At 29.4% G+C, this 24,396-nt stretch overlaps 1 protein-coding gene across 1 annotated transcript; it reads left to right on the top strand.

The window, feature by feature from the left end:
• The first annotated feature begins 20,828 nt into the window (after window positions 1-20,828).
• On the top strand, window positions 20,829-22,158 carry LOC100804686 (uncharacterized). Its single transcript, XM_003538677.5, has one exon. The coding sequence runs from the start codon at window positions 21,146-21,148 to the stop codon at window positions 22,001-22,003; it is 858 nt and encodes a 285-aa protein (XP_003538725.1). The 5' UTR covers window positions 20,829-21,145; the 3' UTR covers window positions 22,004-22,158.
• The last annotated feature ends 2,238 nt before the right edge of the window (window positions 22,159-24,396 follow it).

The raw sequence follows: 24,396 nt of genomic DNA, 5'->3' as shown, positions 1-24,396 counted from the left end.
TAAAAGCGTTCATAGGGGGGTCCAATCATTTTCAATAACAAGATTTTGTGAATCTTATATTTGACGGAAATAGTGAATTCTTGCAAGGTATCCATATTTTGAGGGTGATCGAAAATTCAAGATAGTAAGACGATGATCTTACTTCTACTTGAACCGTGATGTTAATAATTTCTATGTGCGGTTTTGTTAATTTGAGACAATGGTTAACGAATTTGTACACTAGAGAATCACGCCCAGTGCAGTTAGACGCATTTAATCAACTGCATGGAGATTCAAATTAACATCAAAAGCCAAGATCACTACCCGTTTGAAGGATTTCCCCAACGCGTGGGGGCATGTTGAAGTGAACGATGGCCCCCCCAAACCCACCAACTACTATATACACGCGCACACACTCACATAATTGACTGCAAATTGATAGATGGAAAGAAAAAAAATAATGAAACATTAAGACAGAGAAATTCATGAAATTCATATTATTAATAAGCGGTTTCATCCGAGTGATATTGAATTTAATTTCTTTAAATAAGATTTCAGATTTGATACTTATGATTAAAAAAATATCATTTAAAAAAAAAAGAAACCAATAAATATTTCATACAGTAACATGATTATAAAAAAAAAAATCAAATTCAAGTTTACAAAAGTATGCGTTATACATATACAATCAACCACATAGCTTCCCTTCCCTTCCAAAGGAGATTCTTTGTAGTTGGGAAACAAATCATTGAAGCACTAACAGTAACATATATTTACTTGGCAACACAACCGATCGGCCCCTCCCACGGGGCCATAGCTCCTCGTGTCTTCTCTAAATTGAGCAACATTTCTTTACTCCCTCCTATCACTTCAAATTTTTGTTCATATCATCAAAATTAAAATGTTCCCAACCAGCACAACATGTGCCTGCCCATACTGCCAATATTCTTTCGAGATAACTAAATTATTAACAATTTCATTTTCGTCTTCTTGGTCCAATTAGATGTGCCTAGATTCACCAGATCCAATATATTCGTTCATAATTGTGACACTGCCCCATCAAAGTTACATTTATGTTAACCAGTTGATTTGAAGTCTATAGCGTGAGTGAAAGAAATTCAGATACAATCAATACCTTGATCAACAAAAGCATTGCCACAAATATATAATTGAAATACCCAATGTCGAGTGGCATGCAAATTAAGGTAAACAAATCGATATGTTTGCATTGCATCACTGCATGGGAGAATTTATAATTGCATTTTGTTCATATATATGTTACCAAATTGTATCACATAAGGAGGGGGCGGCACGGTACACTTTCCATGTGGCTTTTATGATGGCGTTATGTGCACACTGCAGAGACATATAGCTTTGCCCTCAGAGTGGTTATACATTGTGACCGAATTTTGCAGATGTCGTTGGGGCCATCCTCTCCCTTTTCAAAAGTTCCTTAATTCAATTTCTGTAATGTTCCCATCTATCAAATAGTAAATATCATTAAGTGCAAACTTAAAAAGGACTAATATATGATCACTAAGTTAATGATCATTTTTCAATTCAAGTGTAAAGTAGATTGTTCCCTGTCACTCATTTTAAGAGGTTTATTAAGTACCTCTCTCTGCCACAACACCATTTCTTTTCTCAATACCACAATTTATGATAAAACGGTTAATTTGTCATGGTATAGCAAATAGTAAATCCTGGAAGTAATAGCACTTTTACTGGATTCAGAATCAGTTCACATTAGTTTGGTACATTAGTGCATAGAAAAGAAAAATCTATCTTACTAATTTGGAGAAACTCGTGGCGAGCAACAGTAAAGTTCTTAAAGCTAAAGTGTGATTATGTAGTAAGTTCAAGAGAGAGAGAATAAAGTAAAAAGGAAAAAAAGACTCATGTCTCGAGATTAGAAATAATATCTATATGGAATAAAATAAAGAGCGGGGTTAGGAGACAGATTTCTAATTATGCATACTGTCTTCATCACATAAAACTCTTGTATCATTTTGATTTCCTGGTGGTGTCAGTAAATAATCTATCTTTCCTTCCTGCATCAGCCTGCTGACTTTCTGAGTTTGTAGCAGTGATAAATTTGCACATATAGATGGCAAAATTAAAAAGACATGTAAAGTTGAACAGTATCTGCCTTGAGTATCCCGTTTGGTTGAGTGGTCCTGTATTAGCTTTATTCAGATGAAAGTATCCTAAATCCTCAGAAGATTGAGATCCATGGCCAAATGTCAGCACACTACTAAAATAATTCGTATGAAACTCAGAAAAGCCTCACATGGTTGCAGTCACAATTCACAAGTCCATTGTCCAATCATCAACGCTGTCCATTCATCATTGTCCATCATCCATCATTCGACATGTTTCAGGCCTCTTAGCTATAAGCTTAGCTTATCCATCTTTGTCCCATTTTCATTGTGAGGCCAAGCCATCACTTATGTAACACTTCATAGGCCCCATTGTGTGCTAGTCCTAAGCTTACTACACCAAGACCCAAATTTGTGATGTGTAATTCATCAAGCCAAATCCCGTGTTACCCCATTTTTTGTTGCATCACTTTGTTTAGCAGCTCTGACAAAGATGTACACTCAATAGCAATGCCCTATGCTCTAACATAAAAAATTGTTTAACTATCTTTCTTTTCACAAATAAGATATTTCAATAGTATGTTTTTGCCCTTGTAACTTTCTGATACGAAAAATGCAACTCTAGCATGGAAAAGAGGGGGATTTTCTAACTTGGCATTTGCCTAAAATTCTATACACAATGTTGGCTAAGAAAAATCACACGGTTTCCAAACTCGGAAAAAGAACCAGCAAACAAAACAAAAGTATGTATTGACCAAAATACAAAGCTAATATATGCTAATCGGAAGGTATTACAGATTCTTGAACCTAGTCATCCTATCAGCATGTACCAAAATAAAGAAACGTATACCCTTAAATGATAAAAAATAAATTCAAATACCTTGATTTGTTTGCATTTATAGGCGAATTGCATCAACAACAGCTCAGTTCCCTGCTCATCAATCACTCCTCTTACAAGAAAAAAGTAGTATTTTTTAACACAACCCGGAATTTGCAGTTCCCATTATTAATAATACAATCATGAAAAAGAGACAGGGAGGGTGTTACTAACCAGTGGGCATGGGACACATAAGGAAGGACATTGATTAAAATATACAAGTTCACTCTGTTGGGTCACAAGTGTGAGGTGAAGTCACACATCGGGTAGAAGTGAAAAGGTTGAACACCATATAAATGAGGAGAAGACCCATAAATTTGATCCTTAAGGTTTTGGGTTAGAGCATGGTGTCAGACTTTCTTATGTGGTGACTGATCACAAGTGTACTCCTCAAATCTCCCCAACTTCCTAGCAGTAACTTGTTTTCTCTAACCAACATGCCAGACATGCAGTTGTTCATGCCAGTGGTAGGCCACTAAAATTGTAGTAATAGATTCCACTAATAGTTTGAACATAGTGACAAGAACAATGACTTTACTTCTCAATCCAAGGCAATAAATTCATAACCTAATTGCGGATGCAATTATTCAAAAAAGCACGGAGAAAACAGCCATTATAGGAGAGCCATATAGTAAAGGTTCGGCGGATCAATATTTATCTAAGCCTATGAAAGCTTCCTCCAAATATAAGTGTTTAAAATTATCTTTGCGGTAAAGACAATAATCCCATAAACGATGACTTGTTGCACTAGTCTTGGTGTTTTCCACATAATAGAAATGGCAATTTTGCTGCCAGCACACAATAATAAAACACCGTCGACACTGGTTTGGTAACTTTATACTAAATATTTTCCAAGATTGAATGTATGGAGCAGACAATAATAGCATAACAACATATCAGATAAAGCTTATGACATGGTAAGATACAATAAGATGGAATAGAACATTCTAAGCAACTAAGCGAACTAATTTTAATCATTCAATTGGTATGGTCAAAATTTCAACTTACAGTCAACCAGACATTATGCAAACCACAATCATCATGGATCAAACTTGATGCATTAGAGGGTGGCACTAGGCACATGCCTACCCGTATCACAACATGTCCCATAAGATATTTTTTTTTAACATTATAAAAAGTAGTTATATTTTATTGGTTATCACTTTATGAACTGAAACACTTACACTCAACCCACCTGAACTGACAGAGTATCATCCGAGACATGATAGGCATAAATCAACTCCAGCACCTGGCAGTAACTCTCAGAAATATGATAACGGATTTCAATTCCTCAGACCAAATGGTTTTCTGCATCAGTGGCTCTGCAAAAAATTCTGACAGCAGCAACAAATTTGCACATGGTAATGCCATGAAGAACTACTCATTTGCTTTTGTCAGCACACATATCATGTAGTTAAGATGGAAAATGAGACAAAAGCTGAAAATGAACTATATACAGCTCTGTTGTACCTTGATGCTATAATACATGTTAACAATAATGTGTCGGTAACTCTGTAGAGAGTAGGAGGCTTATATAATCAAATGCCAAGGAATAAATTACAAAACACGACAACATCTAAGCAGCTTTAACAGATGAATTTACTGAAGAGTTCAGACCAACGATTCGCAAGATGTTTTAGTCATAGAGGTTTGTAATACTTTCTGCCTCAATATAAAGATGCGGCTAATGCAAAAAAGAAAAAAAAAACTCAAAATTTTCTATTAAAAACAAATAAGAAAAAGAACTCGTCCCGTTGGATTGCATAAGGTTCAATGTGCTCCATGAAAACCTGAATTATTAGAAGGACAAATTAAAGCCCACATCCGTCACATTCTACATCGATGTTGCAAAACGAAATAAATTACGACATGAGTCAGATTTTTCCACCACTCACTGTCAATAAATTACTTGGAACTTGATTTTACGATAACCCAACCAAGATCACGTGAAAATATCAACTTAGGTAATAAAGAGTGGTTTATGTATACCAGCTGAATAGCATGTGGGTGTCCATTAAACATTTTTATTTTACTTGTTTGGTCTTAGTTTGAAGAATTGGTTTTGAGTTCAAATTTTTGGAATTCATATGATAAAAAAAATAAAATAAATTTTATACTTATTTTTAAAATAAAATTAAAAAGCACTCAATAATAAATCACTTCAATTGAACTAATATACCACTGTTTCAAGACTCCAAATAAAAATGGGTTCAAATTTCTTGAATAAAATAGTATTGTGAGTACAAAAAATACGATTAAAGAAAATTATGTTAAAAATAGTTAATTAGGTTCTCAAAAAAATTACTTTAATTCAAGATTAATTCTAATAGAAATCAATTTCACATGTTATAATTTTTATATCTCAAACATGAATATTGTTTTTAAAATATTTTTGAACAAGTTTTCAAATACTCAATTAATATCTTAGATTTTGTTTGGGGTGATTTTTCATTTTCAGTTTCAAAATATTTGAAAATCAAATTTAATTTTAATTTTAATTTTTTAATTTTTAATTTCAAATTTGATTTTCATAACTGGTGCAAAATAGAAAATGAACTTTATAATCAATTTCAAAATCATTCCTAAATTTCTCTCATGTATTTTAACATTAAAAATGTCAATCTAATAGATTGGCAATCCATGATCGTAGACCAACCACCAATGATCATGATCGTTATTAGTGATTGACGACCACAAGTGGGGAACTACGACAACGATCAATTGACAACCATGACCGATGAAGTGAAAGATAGTAGCTTGGGGGAGAAGTGTTAGAGGGTTAGAGTAAAATCAACAACAAAAGCCCACAAACCTATTTTATTGTTTTTTAAATAGGATGGAAATTGTTCGGAAAAGAAGCAAAAAATTAACTCAACCCCATTTTTTTTAAATACAATTCTATTTTAAAATAGAAAATCGGAAACTAATAACCATCTCGAACGAAACCTTAGATGTCATTAATAAAAAACATGAGATAGAAAGATAAATCAATTCTTGTAAGTATAGATAAAACTGTGAGGGAGGGTGAAGGAAAAGACTTTAAATAATTTTATATTTGTCATACAAGCCAATTACTAAAAAGAAAAAAGGCACACGGGCATCATCCAGAATGCCTCATGCTTACTAGAATAAGAGTCTTCCTCACCATTCATATCCACCCCCAAACTTATAAACGGACTACATAAAAAAAGAGCAAATTACACTCACTTTCTGTAAATTATTCCTATAGTAAACCTCATAACTTTTGCAACTCTATTACAATGACACTCCCTTCTTTGTCACAATTTGATTTTCGTTAACAAAAATTCATCATGTGCATTGCACATGCTACTTCAATGTAATTTAAGAACATTTTTATCCTTTTCTTCCTCAAGCAATCTCTTAAAAGCCAAGACCATTCTCATTTTCTGAAAATACATAGGTTGAAGACATTGACGTTAGAAGCTGGTGTTGAAGCATTTCGGGTTGAACATCTTTGTCATGGGTAAGCATCTCCATGCGTGTTAATTTTTTCTTCATGTGCATTTAATTTTTCTCCATACACGTTTATTATTTCTTCACATGTATTTCTTTATTGAGTTAATTTTTTCCATTGGGGTATTGGTAGGTGTTGTTGGGTTGTGATGTTGTGTTATCTTTCCCAATAGAAGAAGTTCTTTTTTTTTGTAAAAAGATTTTTAATGTTGTTTTGTTACTTTGAAGATACTTAACAAAATGTCTCAATTAAGGGTTGATTCTTTTGACAATATTAGTTAGAGTACAACATGTGTTTGGACAACAATCGCCACCACCAACACCTTAGACAAGGACAACAACCACCACCAGCACTGACGACCACTGTAGACCGTACGTGCAATTCATTTTTGAATGACAACACCAACGACCACCACGCACGCAACTTTTGGACAATGACAACTACCACGCATGCAATCCACTTCTAAAGGTCACCTCTTCTAAACCTTTCTTCACATATCAAACTGACACATATAGGGCTCACTAATGATTTTGGTTCTTGCAAACCCTAGCAAAAAGGATTTGAGAATTTCAAATTACTTAGTGTATGTGGCTAAATTGGTAAGGATTATTTTGGTATTTCAGAAAAAAAAAAAAAAATATTGTCACTAACAGTTTTGGATTAGGAAAGCTAAAAGAAATACAATTTTAAGTAGAAGATACACATGTAATAAGTGCTAAATGGAGGGGTGAGTGTAGTTTGTTCTAAAAAAATATATTGTAATTTTTTTTAATCTTTCTTTATTATATTAATTATCTTATTTTAGATAAAATCAACTGCTTCTATTAATATAATATTTCCACTTCTAAAAAAATTATAATATTTTCAATGCTTGTAATTTTTTTCCTACAATACGATTTCTTTTATAGAAACAATGATACCACGACCAACATTAAAAAGTAAACGGGATTTCTTTCCAGAGCTACTGTGATGTCCTTCGGGTATGGTAAAAAAATCCATGGTAATAAGTATTTAAGGACTGCATTTGTTTGAGACTTCAAATAAATAATTTAAAATTACGTAAAAAAGAAGGTTATTTAAATTTGAGATGTTTTGAGCCGATCTGTTTTAATTTAGTTAATAAAAATTACTTAATTACTTTCAAAAATTTGCAGCGTGTTTGTTTATTTTTTAACAAAATATAAATAAAAATATTTTTAATTATTTTGATAAGTAATTTCAAAGTAAAATAAGTGGAGTTTCAACCTTCAATGACATTCAACACACAACCCACCCAATACATTAATTAAAGTAAAAAAAAAAAGTGTTTAAGGACTCATTTGTTTGATACTTCCAATAAATAATTTTTAAATCATGTAAAAAAGAAGGTTATTTTAAATTTGAGATGTTTTGAGCCGATGTGTTTTAATTTAGTTAATAAAAATTACTTTATTATTTAAAAAAACACTTTTAAAAATTTGCAGTGTGTTTTTTTTTTAACAAAATATAAATAAAAAATATTTTTAATTATTTTGGTAAGTAATATCAAAGTAAAGTAAGTAGAGATTTAACCTTCAATGACATTCAACACACAGCCCATCCAGTACATTAACAACCACAACATAGTTAACCCGGTAAAATTGTTTTTAGGAGTGATAGCAACATTTTTTTTATTATTAGATAGTTAGTAAAATTTATTGGAAACCAATAAATCATGCGTGCTGCTCAGTAAATAAGAGATGATATTTATAAATTTTTGTGATTTTTTAACTCTTTTAACTAGTAATAAAAACTGTTGCAGTAAAAAAAAAAACTAATAATAAAAAGTGTTAGAGAATTGTTAGTAAATTTATTAGTATTATTTAGCAGACACACCCGAACAACAATCAGGCGAACCCAGCTATGTGGATTGTAGAAATTCAAAAGGACCAAACCATTTTGGTCCCACAACAATACAGTTTCCGTGGGTGGTTGTATTAAAGAGGCCCAATAGGTCATATACATTTTATTAAGACCATAATTATGTAAATAAATAAATGAGGAAGAATTAACTTACATCAAAAAGAGTTATTCTAAGAAAATAAATGATAAAAATAAAAAAGAATTATTTTTTTTTATGTAAGTTGGTCCTCTAATAGGACAAGCACTCTGCTTGACTGACATGATTTCTGTTATTATTTTGTTATTATAATTAATATATTGTATTAGTCTCTTAATATATTTTTTTAACATCCTTAACAGTTTTTTTTAGAGAAACATCTTTAATAGTTAGAAATCAAAATTATTTCACCAATTTTTTATTTCTAACAATTTCATTTTCTCATTTTTTTTCTATTTTTTTCATAAGTTAATCAATTAAACTATTTTAAACATTATTTTTCTAAAAATCCAACAATTGAGTTATTGTATGTCACTGGAAACTAAAATATCTCAAAGCTCTGACATTTAAAATCCTAATCAATCACATAATAAAATATTTTAAATTTCCTTAAATTTCAACTTTTATTTTGTATTCCATATTTGTCTTAGGACCTCCAATATTTAAAAAGGAAAATTAATATAAAAAAGGCTTAATTATAATAGTCTTCGCATTGGCCCCATCCACGTACTCAACAACGTGAAAAAGGTGGTGTTCTCCTCATCTATCTTGTGCCCTTTAATCAGAAAAAATGTTTCGAGAGAGCATTACAAAGCTTTTGGATTGAATGTGATTTCACGGTAGCCACCATAGTTGGCAAAGGAAGAGTCAGATCCACATCACCATACTGAAGTATTTATTAAGCACATTCTAGCCCTTGCTAATGATAAAAACTTGGGCTGTACATATATCAACGAGCAAATTGGCTAAGACTTTCTGGCCCACAATATCCATGATGATAATCAAGCCCTAAACTTATTGTTTATCCCACCAGTGTCAGTGTGTTTGGATAACTATCAAAATTAATAATTTTAACCCTAAAATCATGGTAATTAAAAAAAACAGAAATAACTATTTGTTGTTTTCGCTTTTAACATATAATTAAAATTAATTATAAAAAAATTGAATGTCATCTAAATTAGTAGGAGAATTCATAATTCATCTCATCTTACTAATTCGGTTCAATCCGAGATAATTTTTTAAGGATTAATTTGAGTTTTATTTCGATTCATCTTAACCTGGTCTAGTATTATATAGTCTTTAAAGAAAATATAATTTTATACAACTGTATATTAATAATACAATTTTTAACTCAATAAATAATAGTTTGTTCAATAAAAATTTATGTTAATTGTAGTTACGTATTTATTTAATTGTATATATTGTTTAAATTAATATATTATATCATTAAATATGTTGATTCGTGTAAAATTATTTCAGTTTAACTGATATTATGTTTGAATCTGTAGACATGTTAAATATTTAGAGGAAAATTTTTATTAATCATAATAATCTTATCCAACTCACACGATTGTTTTCAAAAGATAATACTTGTTGTCTAGATAAAAAAAATTAATATATTTTGTAAATTGTCAATAGGTTTAGTTCGCTTAATCTTTTTCTCATATTTATAAAAAAAATTGATTCTATAAAGAAAAAAATTTATTCTTGCTTGAGACATTTAAACCTGTTTCATGAATGTTGCATAATTAAAATTAGGGTCACTCTAATTTACCTAAACAAACAGTAAAGAAGATAAAAAAGATATCAATTAATTGATACTAATTATTGATGTATCAACATCATATTATTTTAAATATAAATAAAATAAATACTATAATAAATATTAAGAGGATTCAATATAATTTTTTGTCATTTAAATTTAAGAGTATATTTAGACTTCCCTAAACACATCCTAACAATAAAACACCCTATTATTTTTGAAATGAAAACTCGTCTCCTAGCTGTCTCCGTCAATCAACATTAAAATCACCTACATAATTCACCATTTCTAAACACCTGGGTTTCATTTTCAAAGGGTTGAGTTTGAGCATGTGCAAGGAACTGATCTGCCTTTTAGTTACAGCAGTCCAAACATAATAACAATGAAGTTGGTTCTAAGTTCAAACAAATGTTCAGTACGTATAGTTCGGGTTGATAATGACCACACACCCATTTTGAAAAGACAATCGCTTTTATATATGCATAAATAAGGTGCGTATCTTAATTAACTGAACTAATGAACTTGTTTTTAACCACCAACTGAACAAATCAATGATGCTGAGTTATGGTTAGATAAATCATTTTGAACTCTGAGAAATACCATGTATAAAATGAATATATGTAATCCGAGCAAACTAAATTGCTAAAGCTGACAAATATATTATTGATTTATTAATTCTTGTACTATAAATTAAAATATACAATTTAAAGATAAGATTTTTGCTCTTTCTATTTTCTTAATATTTTTTATGTTATTTGGAGGTATGTTTTATATATTATCCCTGTAATTAGTAAAAAAAAAAACAATCCCTCTATCAATCAACTCAAGTTATCTTTGTTCTATATTAATCTGTATACTTGATTTTTTTATCGTGTATTTATTTTAATTTACTCTCTTTTATCTCTATATTTAAATTAAATTTAAATACTTTTTAATAATTAAAATAATCTTACATTGAAATTTATTTTTATTATATATCTAAAATATATTTTACAAATTCAAAGATATTTATTTCTAATAAATTTAATTATATAAAAAATAAACATTTAACTTATACATTGCACAAGCTAAAGTTCTAATATTAAATCGTGTTGTAAACTTTTTATTTCACAGAGAATTTTTTTTAATTGTTTTAATTTACGTAATTTGTGTGTAAACAAAATCTGAAGGGATTTTTTTTCCCTCGTGTGACCCGGTGTTTTATTGAGTGAATCTATATCTCGTGAATTTCGTGAGATTCTTAAGGTATAATATTAATTTGTTAAAGAAATTTTAATATAAGAGTTTTTTTGTGGTGAAGAATGTATAAGACTTACAGGTTCTGAATTGTTTATTTTTTTTAATATATATCGGTTGATGTGAATTTGATTAATGTCTCACTAACAGCCTACTTGAGCCCATCGTCAATGAATGCTTTGATCCCACAAATGTTCCAAAACAAGGATCAAACTGGGGGGCAATGTTTTTTTTTTTTTTGGTAGGCACTGGGAGGCAATGTACTAAGGACATCATAATGTTTTTTTACCATGAAATTATCCATTAACTTTACTATGGATTATTATTATTAAAACTACTTATAATTCAGGTCAATATAACCATCCTAAACTTCTATTCGCAACCTAGCATGTTATTATGAATAAAAAAACTAGTATATTATCGACACCTTGTTCAATAGTACTAGAGATATTTTTTCTTTTTTACCACATTTATTATAAAAAATATTAATAACGAATTTTAAATATAGCAAAATTTATGTATTTAAGTATTTATTTCTTGAAAGTTTTAATTATATATTTTTTAAAATGAGAACATTACAAAGACTAAAATTTTAATTTTAATTTCTATAAAAAAATGATTAAAACTAATAATATAATAAGTTATCAACTGTTGTGATGAGTCCTATTTGATACTTAGCATTTACATGTATATGTGATTTTTTTGGTCTAAAGTTAGAGATTATGTGTTTCTCACTTTACTTTCATCTGGATTAGAGACTAATCTTTTTTATGGTGTATGCATGTGGTTGATCCAAAAAATTTTAAACAGGATAAAAAATAAATTATCTCACTAAATAAATTGTTTCAACTAATCTAAACACAGTCGAGTTTTACATCACATTCTCGATGAAGATTTGTATTTTTTTTTTTCTTTTTACGGATGATTTGTATTTATAACTCATCTCGTTAAGAAGAACAAAATAATAATGATGACCTTTGGTATGAATTCATGGATCCGAAAATCACTCCTTCATCATCGAATACTTTGAATAATCTGCCCCTCCGAACATGGATTATTTATATTTTACCACTTATTTATGTTTCTAATGATTGATAATCATACCATAAAAAATGGATTGATAATCATTTCAATCCACAACATATATAAACATTTAATTTTATTTGAAAAATAATGCAATGACTTTATTTCATCCATCTTGAGCTTATCCTCCGAGTAGCCTCTTCGTATATTTTTTTGTCAAGAGCGTGGCTTTGGAGTTTGTATTGCTTAGTCCCTTTCCTTTTCTTTGTTGGGCCTGATGGCCCGTTTATCCATAAAACTTAAATAAGTGTTAACAACAATAATTATCTGCAACTCGACAATAAGATTAGTTTATTTTCCAAAACAATACTACTAAGTAAAAATGTTACCTTTTGAAAGTGTAAAATTTTTACATTATTACTAATCAGAAATTGTTGTATATGATAATTGTTTGACTTTTAAAAAAGTATCTTAAAAGTTATAGTATAAAGTGAGTTCATATAATTAATTCTAAGTAAATTAATTCTAAGTAAATATAAGTTTGTAATAATGTGATTTTTGTTTGAATAATAAATATTAGTAAAAAAATATAATATTATTTGAAAACTTACAATTACAATTTATTTTGGATATATAATTACCAAAATGCATTAAATCTAACTAAGAGTATACATGTAACAGATAACAAAACTAAGGATATACATAAAAGCAAACAACATATATATGAAACAAATAACATGACTAAGCCTACACATGAAATAAAACAAATAATATGACTCAAGTTTTTTATTTGAGACCAATGACTCAAGTTAATGTTGATGCAAAAACTACTTAAAGTTTAGAATCATATTTCCAACATAATGCCAAATGAAAATATTATATTTAACTCAAATATAGATTTAAATGCACTTTACTTATCTTGATTTATATTTGGTTGATAGTTTAAAAACATTTTACATTTTTTTTTTTGTAAAAATTAGAGGTATAATTTACTAAAAACAATCTTACTTGAACCAAATAAAACTATTATGAGCTACAAAATGTTAGTCTTATAAAATCGAATAAATTAAGTAATTTTTTTTAAAAAAAATGATCTTCTATATAAAGAAATATGATGTTATGATACAATAAGTGTAAGGAGTAGGGTGGATTTATTATCAATCAACGATGAGTCAATATTAGGACTGGTCTTGGGTTCTTGTGTCTTTAACCTTTATGAATTTTTTTGTTTGCTTAATGAGTTGACGAGGTTCCAAACTTTCAGTGCTTTAAGCCATTGGGGGATTTATGAGTATAATTTGGGGTGCGTAAATACATTTCTGAATTTGATAAGTTACATCTAAATCTAAATGTCTTGGATTTTTATGTTTTACCCCATTTAATTTATTAAATTTGAATTCACTACTCCTCAAGTTCACATTCTCTAATAACACTAACTCACGTCCATCCATTTCATGAGTGGGTGAGAAAGATGGGTCCTCCCTCTCTGATCTTCAACTTCCGCAGTTAAGAGTTGTTGATTGTGCAAAATCTGCTTTTTCAGGAAGACAATATGATTAGCAAGCAGGATCATTATTCTCCATTTCTTTTGACAAAAGCTATGCTAGATTTGGTTCGCCTTTTCTGTTAACACACTTTTATTCCACTCTCCTAACCCTTCCACTTGCAACCGTCACTCCTAATTAAAAACATTACTTTCTCTAATAGTATAGTCCATTTGATAGTACTCCTAGATTTGGAGTATTATCATTTTTTACACCGTCATTTATTCAATTGATTATGAATTATTACGATGATTTTATTATAATTTTAATAATAATTATTTTAAAAATCATATAAATATTTCTTTCAAACTCAATTATTAGTAAATAAATAAATAAATTTAAATATAAACAAATTTTAACTATTTTTACACCTATTTAATAATATCATTTAAAAAATATCCTTTAATTAATTGATATTTATTTTTTATTAAATTTTTTATACTTAATATCAAGTTTTGATATAAAATATTTTAGAAAATAAAAAATTAATTGTGATTAGTAAATTTTATTAACATTAACTAACTTCTTAATCAACACAGATGTCAATTAATTTTGTTTACATTTAAGTTCAGAGGAAATATGATCTTTAACCCGTTAATAATGTAATTATTTTTATACAAGTGATATTAATATATTAAGAACCTTAATTTTTGTTCATGAGTAATATTTTATAGAATGATGTAATAACAAATTAATTCTTAACATATAAATTTAATCATTGAGTAGGCAATAAATATAACAAATTAATTTTACAATTAAACTTATAAAACCGTTTGTCATTAAGTAGTTAGAAAATAAGTTATATTTTTTAAAAATTAATTTAACATTAAGTTATAAAGTTTAAAAATTAGTTTATTATTTAATCATTAATTGAATTAATTTATCATATTTTTTTACATTCATAAACTAAATTTAATTTTTTTTTTTAAATTAATTTATTAATATCTCACACTTTTCACTTTTATATGAAAGAATTTGATTATTTATCGAATTTGATATTTAAAATCTTTAACGCTCTTAGTTAGTAATTTTTCAACGCTGAGGCACCAAATATGGGTTCGCTGTTCCATGGGGAATACCACCCAAAGTCCCAGATGTTCAAATATAATAATTATGTCGTAACGTCAGAAAAAAAACAACACTGTTGTGACTTGGGAATCTATCAGCCAAAGGAATAATTAATACTACTTCAATACACCAAAATTACAAGTATTTTTATAGCGCTGATAGTAGTAATTGTTGTTTTTTTTGTCAATAATAAATGTTGGTTGATACTAGTAATTACTAGTTTTTTAGTATTTATTAATAGGGTATTTGAAAGCATGACCTCTTTACTTATCTCTTTACTGATAGAATAATCATATATCTCTTGTAATAACTACTATTAAGCATCAATTTTTAACGCTGATGTTTATTACGTGAATGAAATATTGAAATTGAATCTTAAGTTAAGAATATCTAAAGTATTTTTTTGGTACAGCAGTGGAAAAAAAAATATCTACATTATTGGTATCATTTAATTTTTCTTATAATTCAATTTATTGTCCCACTGGCAGAAGTGGCCTATCCCAACTCATTGTCTTTTCTCTGTCATTAGTTAAGTCATTTGAATTTGCTCTCAGAAGCTGTGAATATTAATACGGCATGCAATCATTTTGTCAGAAAAAGAAAAGACAATTGATAAATATTTTTTTTTCTAAAAAGTTATTTAAAAACCTAAACAATTTTTTTATTACTAAAAACGTTATCAATACAATTTGGTTATGTTTGGTTTTCATTTAGGATGTCCTAAACTTAGTTTGAAAAATAAATTTTGTGATGTGTGTAGTTATCTTCAAAAAAATATTTTTATACATTTAAATTTTGTATAAAAAAAATTAATTTGTAGAAGTAAGGTTTGAATTATTTTTGCAAACTTTAATTTTAACTCAAACTTAATTTTATAAACCTTAATCTACTTTATGGTGCCTGATAAAAAAAAAAACTACTTTATGGTGATTTTGAACGTAATTTTTAATGTTTTTTAATTACTAACTCTTTAAGAAACGTCCTTTTCAACAGTAGAAAGAAAATGGTTCACCGGGACAGGAACCAAATTACGAAAAAGGGCTTCTGTTTTATGTTAAAAAAGGTACATATTTGGAGGTGGATGTTGAATACTAGATAGAATACCGAATTTTAAGTTGAGGCACGCCAACGTCAACATGTACGCATTTCCCGGTGCTAAGCTCCAATGGATTTTGCAGGCGTGACAACAAAGCCTGCCAACATTTCCACCCGCACTCCTTCCAACTTCTCATTTCACAACCATCAAAACCATTTTTATTTTTTAAGCTTAGAGTCTCATTTAATTTATATTTATTTGGTCAAAAATTAATCTATCTCATAATACGTTCATACTACATAATTGTTATCTAATTAACAAAATTTTACATATAAAGATAATTTAACACAAATTATTCTATTAAATAAATTATTCTTTCACATATGAACATAGTAAATCTTATTTCATTGTATTAATTCATAAATTATTTTTTAAGAATACACTTTGATTAATATTACATTACTATTATGAAAAAAAATAATGAAAAATTTACTCAAACAATGACAAATCTGATTAATTAAAATTACTTTGGTACTATCATTTACTACAAAATAACATTGTCATGTTAATAAATGATATGATTAAATTTAAATCTTTTATATTTTTATATTTTGTGTATGCACTTCTTTTTATTCAATAATGGGGCAAAAGAATCTTATCCCACGCATAACAAGCCACATCTGGTGATGTTATTCAATTTGTAACTTTTTTGACTGCAGCTTAATTTGGCCTTGATGGCTTGTTCGAATACAGGCGCAAATCCTCATGTTTCATAAAATTATAGATAAGCTTTGATTATCTCCATATGATTGTCTGCTACAAATGGAACTAGAGGTCATTGTCACAATATGTTACTAACAGAACAACGACTTGGTACCTACAGTAGCTCCTGCTGGTAATTAATAAAGTAATTAACAATGCGCAGGTTAGGCATTCCATACATGAATTGTTAAATATGATTAGCAACAAAGTGGAAGAAAACCTGTCGTTTTATTAGTTTAAATTTCAGTGCTTTTTTAGATGCTTTCTCCTTCACAAGTCACAACTCTGCCAGTTTCCATTCTTCTATTCTCCTTCTCTACACCAACTGTTCCACTCCAAACTCCCATGACATCTTTTTAAATTCCAATCCATCTAGCTGTGTGAAATTAAGTTATAAAAATCAAATTTCAATATATTTGGTTTAAAAGGAGGAAGAGAATCTCTCCAAGACCTAGGGACAAAAGTCCCGGAAATAGGACTATTTAATCCAAGAGAAAGACTTTGATTGAAACTACTAATTTCAATAACTTCATTTATGCATGCGTAATTGAAAAGCATTAAAGAGTAAGTATTTTTTCACAAATCGATTGATAGATTGCATGAAAGTTATGCAAAAATAATTATGTAGATTAGTGTATATAATAATGTCTCCCTCCATACATCAAAATCATGTAATTTGACAATGGTTAATATTGTAAATCTATAAATAAAATTTTTGGTTGTTATGAAGATTTGATATATAATTACTTAATTCTTTAAAATATTAACACGCTATTCATTGAATTTGACAAAAATTTAGTAATTCATTGGATATGTATTCAATTTCTATTTATTTTATTGTACATTTCTAAATCCTTTATTCTTTTTAATTTTTATTTTTTCTCAAAACCTGACTTTTCTAATTTTTATTTCTTATTATTATCAAAATTATTACAAACTAATTATTGAATCAAAAATATTTTTATCAAGAGTTATTTTATTATCTTATAAATTACAACTAAAATAGATATATTTATCATAATTTTTATTAAATATTAAACAATTCTCTATTAAATTTAAAACAATGAACTTATATTATTTATTTGATTAAAAAGAATTCATAATCAAAAATGAATTTTATATCTCACTTTTAAATATTTATTTATTAATAAAACTATTTGGTGAAAAATGATCTATTATCTTAAAAATATTTTTATTTCAAGAAATAAATATAATTTTCATTTCTGTTAAAAAATACAAAATAAAGAAGGGAAAACCTTGATTGCATTGACGAAACTACCCCGAGTGTCAAAATCGATAATTTAACTTCATTCCTTCCACTTAGACTTTATAGTCTAGTGCTATATTGAACATTCAAATTGACGACCCAACACTGCAGCTGAGTAATGGTCGCTTTGATTTCAAGAAGCAACAATGCCACCAAGCGTTCTTAGATAGAAGGCCAAAGCTTTTTTTAGAACATGACTTGATTAGCTAGCTACTCACCATCTGAATATGAGTTGGGTTATTGTAAAAAACAAGAAACGCATATGAATTGAACATGGGAAGTGCTAACTAATGCTCTAAGGAATCTAGTTAAGATTTTTTTTTTAAAGAAAAAACTGAAAAATTTATGGAAAATCCGGTTAAAAAATTTAAAGTGAACTGTCTATAGTAATACATTTTAATACGCTTTTTAATAGAAAATTTGATTATTAATTTCGTAGGATATTGTTAACAAGTTTCTTGAATATATAGTCTTATTAATATTATTCCTATTCTTTAGGGGCATGAGAGAGCAAGAAGAATAGAAAAAATATTTTGGTTAAGTTTCATAAAATTAACAAAAGTTAAAACTAAAAAAATTAAGTAAAACACGTAAAACAGGTTCATCATTAAAAGTTAGTAGCTGGTAATAGATAACAATTAAGTTAACTCATTGAATTACTTTATCTGATTTTTAATATAAAGCACCATTTAAAAGAAATTAATAATCCTTTTTATAAGACATTTTATAATTTCCACGAAGTATTACTTGTTCTTTCATTATGTGCCCTTGTTGAAAATGCTTGCTAAAGCTAAGCATAGTCACGTGTGAGAACAAGCAAATAGTATAGGGAGAAACTGAGCAAAGAAAGAAGAGAGAATAGCTGGGAGAAAGGAAAAAAAAGAGAGAGAGAAGAAAGTACACATGCAATGCAAGAGTGTGAAAGCAAGAAAAAAATGCGAAAATTTCAAAGGTCATTTAAGCTAACTTTCTCTAAATAAAACTATTATTTCAACTTTTTTATATTAAAATGAAGCGTTTTAAATTTTTTAGAAAATGTATTTAGTTAAATATTTCTTTTTAAGGAGAAGATAAAATAGAAAAATTAAACCAAATACTGTTTATTTAAGAACCACATTAAAATATACATTGATAACATTTTTAATAAAAAATACTTTTAATTTTTTTTAATTCTTTGATCATTACCGTAAAAAAAAAATACACTTGTACAAGTTAACATTTGCTTATTTATTATAGTTTTTAAGCTGACACCCATAAAAGCAACAGGCCACAAGGCTTAGCTTTTTCAGAGTCTTTACTCCGACAATAAATTATAATAGTCCTCATGATGCTGACCCATGAAACAAATTGATTTATATTTCCTTTCAAATTACCCAAAGGCAATTATGTATGACTCCAGCCCCTAATTACAGCACTTGTTAGATGTCCAACTTTTCTACCACATCCCAAATCATAAATATTGTGCATTAAGCATTATTAAGCATCCATTATGTTATTAAAATTTCGATTTAATTCATTAATTTTTATGAGTTTATTTATCCTTACAAGTTAATTCATGTGTAAATTTTCTTTTTAATATATTTTATAAATTCTAAGCAAACTCGTTATACTCTCAAATTTAACATCAAGTTACCGAGTTTTAAAAATTATACCAAAATATTAGTCATTTAAGGTTATTTTTTGTTTGTTTAGTGTTCAACATACATTTATTTAATGTGTTGTTCTTAAATAAAAAAAATTCTCACATTTAATAACATTAAACTCTTATTATTTAATAACATGAAACTCTCGATGTAAATGATCTACCACTATTATAACATTTGTAAGTTATTATCTAGTAGTGATGCATTATTAGACTTGTTTATTTAAATATTGTGAAATTTATGATATACTATTTTGTTTTATTATATTGTTGAAATGTTTAATTTGTATGTTATTTATAAATATTTTATTATTGTTTTTATATGAAGTTGTACCCTTGCAAGTTGAATCTATCCATCAAAACTACAAAACTCTCATAAATTTATATAAATTCTCTAGTTTCATAACCTCTTTAGACAATATACATCAAGCAATCAAAATGCGACAATTTCACTTATAACTCTCAACTTTAGTTAAATTATTTTTCACATTACGCGTGATTTGATAATTTGTTTAAAAAAAAGTCTGTTAAATTTATTTATGAATGGATATTTATACAGAATTATCATCCAAATAGAATTTAAGAGTTATTTAAGGGTTATTAAATTCTTTATGCATTGGACTAGTATGTATTTGTATTAGGTAGACACTACTTACAAAAAATAGCAAAATGTATTTTCTATCACATAAAGATAATATTTTTTAAAATAATTAAAAACATTAACAAAATAAATCCCTATTATTTTTTTATCTAGCATTTAATTAAATTTATAACTCATAGTTTAAAAACAATAAATTCAATTGTTTCATTATTTTTTAATAATATTTTAGTTCATTTTTATTTCTCTATTCTATTATTTTAATATTTCATATACTTTAGAGAGTTTTGTAGTATCTAACAATATTATAATATCATCTAATAAATTAGTATGCATGATAAATGTTTTTGACTTAATAATATAACTATTTTAAACATTGTATTAAAAAATATTTTTGATTAGTTTATAATGAAAAAATGTATACATATTTGAAAATGAAACTCATTTATTATAGTAGGATTTAATTTAGAAGTTTGAAATCCTGGATAGTCAATATTATGGCAGAAGCGAAAATGACTCTCCTTCAAATCTTGAATTACTTACGGAGCGCATCAAGTGGAGTGTGAGTATGTGTATGCGTATGGGTGGACAGGAATGGATTCACGTTGGAACGTAACACCAAATCAAAACCTCTGAATTATGATGAGGTTTTTTGTTTTCGGAATTTGTTGTTTTAGGAGGGACATAGGCCACGTGGGTAATTCCAACACATTGAGAAGGGCAAAAGAGAGATTTCAGGAGGCATGCACAGCATTTATTATGGCGCCATGTCTATTCCACTTCTCCTCTCATTCATTCATTCATTCCATCCTCTGTTGTACGGCCAGAACAGAACAAGATGAGAGGCCATTTGTTAGAACTTGAAACAAAAACATCGAGTCTTTAAGATAAGAGCGAGAAATAGAGACAAGTTCAGGTAATGGCGAGTGGGTGGATGAAGTCATTGCAATGCAAGTCCAGAGCATACCAAGACGTATACCACCCTAACTCTAAATACCTCATTCCCAGTTCCAGCTGCAGAAAGACCATCAAAGACGTCGTCGTCGACACAACCAAGCCCAGGCCCAAGCCCAATCCCAAGCCCGAAAAGCCTCTCCAGAAACACCCCAGCTCCAGATACCCTTCATCCGCCGCCAAGCCCGACTTCGAAACCACTATCAACCGATCGAGGAGCGTGACCGCCACGCGCCACGCCGACCCTCGCTTCCCTTCTCTCACCGAACTCACCGAGGGCCACCCTTCGCGGAACGTCGTGGAGATTATCTTCCACACCAGCTGGGGGCCCAAGCCCTTCTCGGGCCTGGTCGAGATGATTTTTAAAGTCCACAACGGCCCACGAACCGTCTCTCGTTTCGAGGAGTATCGCGAGGCCGTCAAGGTCCGGGCCGGAACGGGCCCGGCCCATGACTACGAGGAGAATGCGCGATGCGTTGCGGATGGGAATGAGGTCATGAGGTTTCACTGCTTGGGTCCCACCTCCGGCGGCGCTCCCTACGGCGGAGCTTGTGCCTTGTCTTTCCCCGGCGGCAAAGGGGCGGCGATCTGCACATTCTCCGGCAGCGGCGGTGCACACGAAAGCTCCGGCGGTGGCAGGGGCAGAAGGGCCATGCTGGTGTGTCGTGTCATTGCGGGTCGGATCTCGAAGCAAATCGGGTTCGTGGAATCGTTGTTGGATGGACGAGTTGGGTTCGACTCGGTCAGTGGGGACAACGGCGAGTTATTAGTGTTTGACTCGCGTGCTGTATTGCCCTGTTTTCTTATCATTTATAAATTGTAAAAACACGCATTTACAGTTTGTCCTCTTAATCTTCTTTTTTATAAACACTTTTTCTTGATTTATTTTCATTTGGGATGTATGTATGTTGATTGTTGAGGTATTGAACTCAACCTACTTCTTTTCTTGCATTTATCGACGACGCAATATTTCTTTTACATTTTGTCGATTTGGCTAATACTTCCTGCACTCCATATTTAGGGTTTTTCTGGTGAAGAACGTATTATGAAACAAAGTCAAACTTTAATTATTTTGTTTGACATATTTCTATTTAATTTTCAACCATTTATTATTTTTACTTTATCATGTTTGGCTTCTGTTAGAGCGTAAGTAAGAGTGAAGTAGGATTATTGACTCGGGAGAGTGTTACTTTTATTGGCTAAAACATTTTATAGCCTAGGCAATACTTTAAATAAATACTCATGAGAGTACTTACATTTGTTGAGAAAATTAATACTATACGGCTGTAAAAACATGTACTAGTAACCACCGAAATACAAATGCTTTCAAGTTGTAAAGTAGAATAATTATTGATTACTAGTTGGTAATAAGTCGTTTTAACTAATTTAATTTCTTCCTCTTTTCACCGAAATCGTAGCTGTGATTTTTAATTGCGAGATTCAGTTGGGAAAAACGGGTAATGGCAATGCTTGGCCGTGTCAAAGGATTTTGTCGCTGTTGAAAAGTCAACAATGCGACAATTCACATTCATGAGGCAAATGTTTGCTGGTGGATGAAAAGAAAGAAATACGTCCAAAACTGAGTTTGTAGCGAAATTCTAGTTATATATTACGAATTTATCTAAAATGTATTAAGTTAATTCAGTAAAATCTGAGAATAAATACATGTTAAAAAGATGGTCAAAGTAAAGAAGGGAACTAGAGTAAAGAGTATATAAAGTGGAAACACGAAACGAGACTAGAGGCGGGTGGTTTGGAACTTTGTTTGGACTCATTCTAACGAGAAAGGGTCCCACCCAACTTGAGACGAGCAGAAAATTTGGTCAAGGCAATAGGGAAGTATAGCGCAAGTTACGCAATGAGTCCAAACAAAGCTCTAACATTAACTTGTCTGATAGCGAAATGTATGAGAAAAATCAAATGACAAATTAACTAACTAGAGCAAGAATCACTTTCTTTGACGGAAATTAATCTCTCACAATCCCAGTTGCTAGTTTGCTACGTTTCTTCATGATTTCTTTGCCTAATAGAATGCTTTATTATTCTCATAGGGCTCATATGTCACATATGTGGAATGGGCTGGGCGGCTTATGTTATCATAGCCACTTAGCCCTTACTTTAAAAAGAGAGCCCAAACTATTTTTGGATTCTTAAACGGACTGAATCAATCAATGGGATGAATGAATCATATAAAATTGCCTTTTATCATACAATAACCAACCATTGCCTTTCCTGCTTTGGGAGAGATTGAATGTCACATATAATCTAAATATTATGATTGTTTATTTCTATCATTATTTGCTAATATTATTATTTTTACATTTTGGTGTAAGTAGGGAGACGAGTATAAGGCTCGTTTAAGTTAAGTTTTGAGAGCTCATTAAAGTAAAATCAAATCTCACGACTTAAAAAACATTTACATAGATACTCACATATTGTTCAATAATAAGGTTCTTAACATGAACAGCAAGATTCAAACTCATCCTTATGGGATGAGTCCTATCCTTGACAAGTAGACCAATCTTTATTAGTTAAAAAAACTTACTCCATGTTCCTCTTCACTTTTAAGAAATCACACATCTTAACTTCTTCTGGTATTCACAACTAAACATTTGCAATACTAAAAATTGGGAGTGATCAAGTATAAAAACGAATAAACTCTAAGATCAAATTAGAAATTAGTTATGTATTAATTCTAAAAGCTAACTTAAAAGCAAGAGATTATTCAAGTTCTTGTAACTATTTTAACTAAACTAAGACATCTTCACAAGACGTGGATGACAAATGAAAATATAATACAAACATAACTATAATAGAACGAAACTCATGAGCAGAACCTTTAAGCCCTTCAGCATCCTCTTTAGTTTTGATTATTTTATATTTAGAGGAACCTCCCCTCCCCCCCCATACAAAGCACATGCAAAAGAAGAAAGGTAATCAGATATACTTTTATAAGAAATCACTTGACAGAAAATATCACCTACGGTTTTAGAGTCGAAAAATGTTCTTCCATTAAAATAGTTTGAACTAAGTTCATCTTATATTTTAAAGACATTTCACACTTATTAAAATTATTACTCATGCTACTGCCATTAAAAATATTTTTTTTAGAAAGATACATTTCATTAAAAGTTAAAATATAATTAGTTATAAATCTATTTAAGTGAAATAAAAATTCATATATTATTAAAATGATATTTTTTAAGTTTTTAAAGT

This window comes from Glycine max, chromosome 11 (genome assembly GCF_000004515.6).
Source record: "Glycine max cultivar Williams 82 chromosome 11, Glycine_max_v4.0, whole genome shotgun sequence".
NCBI lineage: Eukaryota > Viridiplantae > Streptophyta > Magnoliopsida > Fabales > Fabaceae > Glycine > Glycine max.
The sequence above is the reverse complement of the archived record's forward strand: the minus strand, read 5'-3'. Positions and strand labels throughout refer to the sequence as shown.

Bases quoted from the DNA above. Each gene is read 5' to 3' on its own strand.
- LOC100804686 (XM_003538677.5), top strand. From the start codon at position 21,146: ATGGCGAGTGGGTGGATGAAGTCATTGCAATGCAAGTCCAGAGCATAC.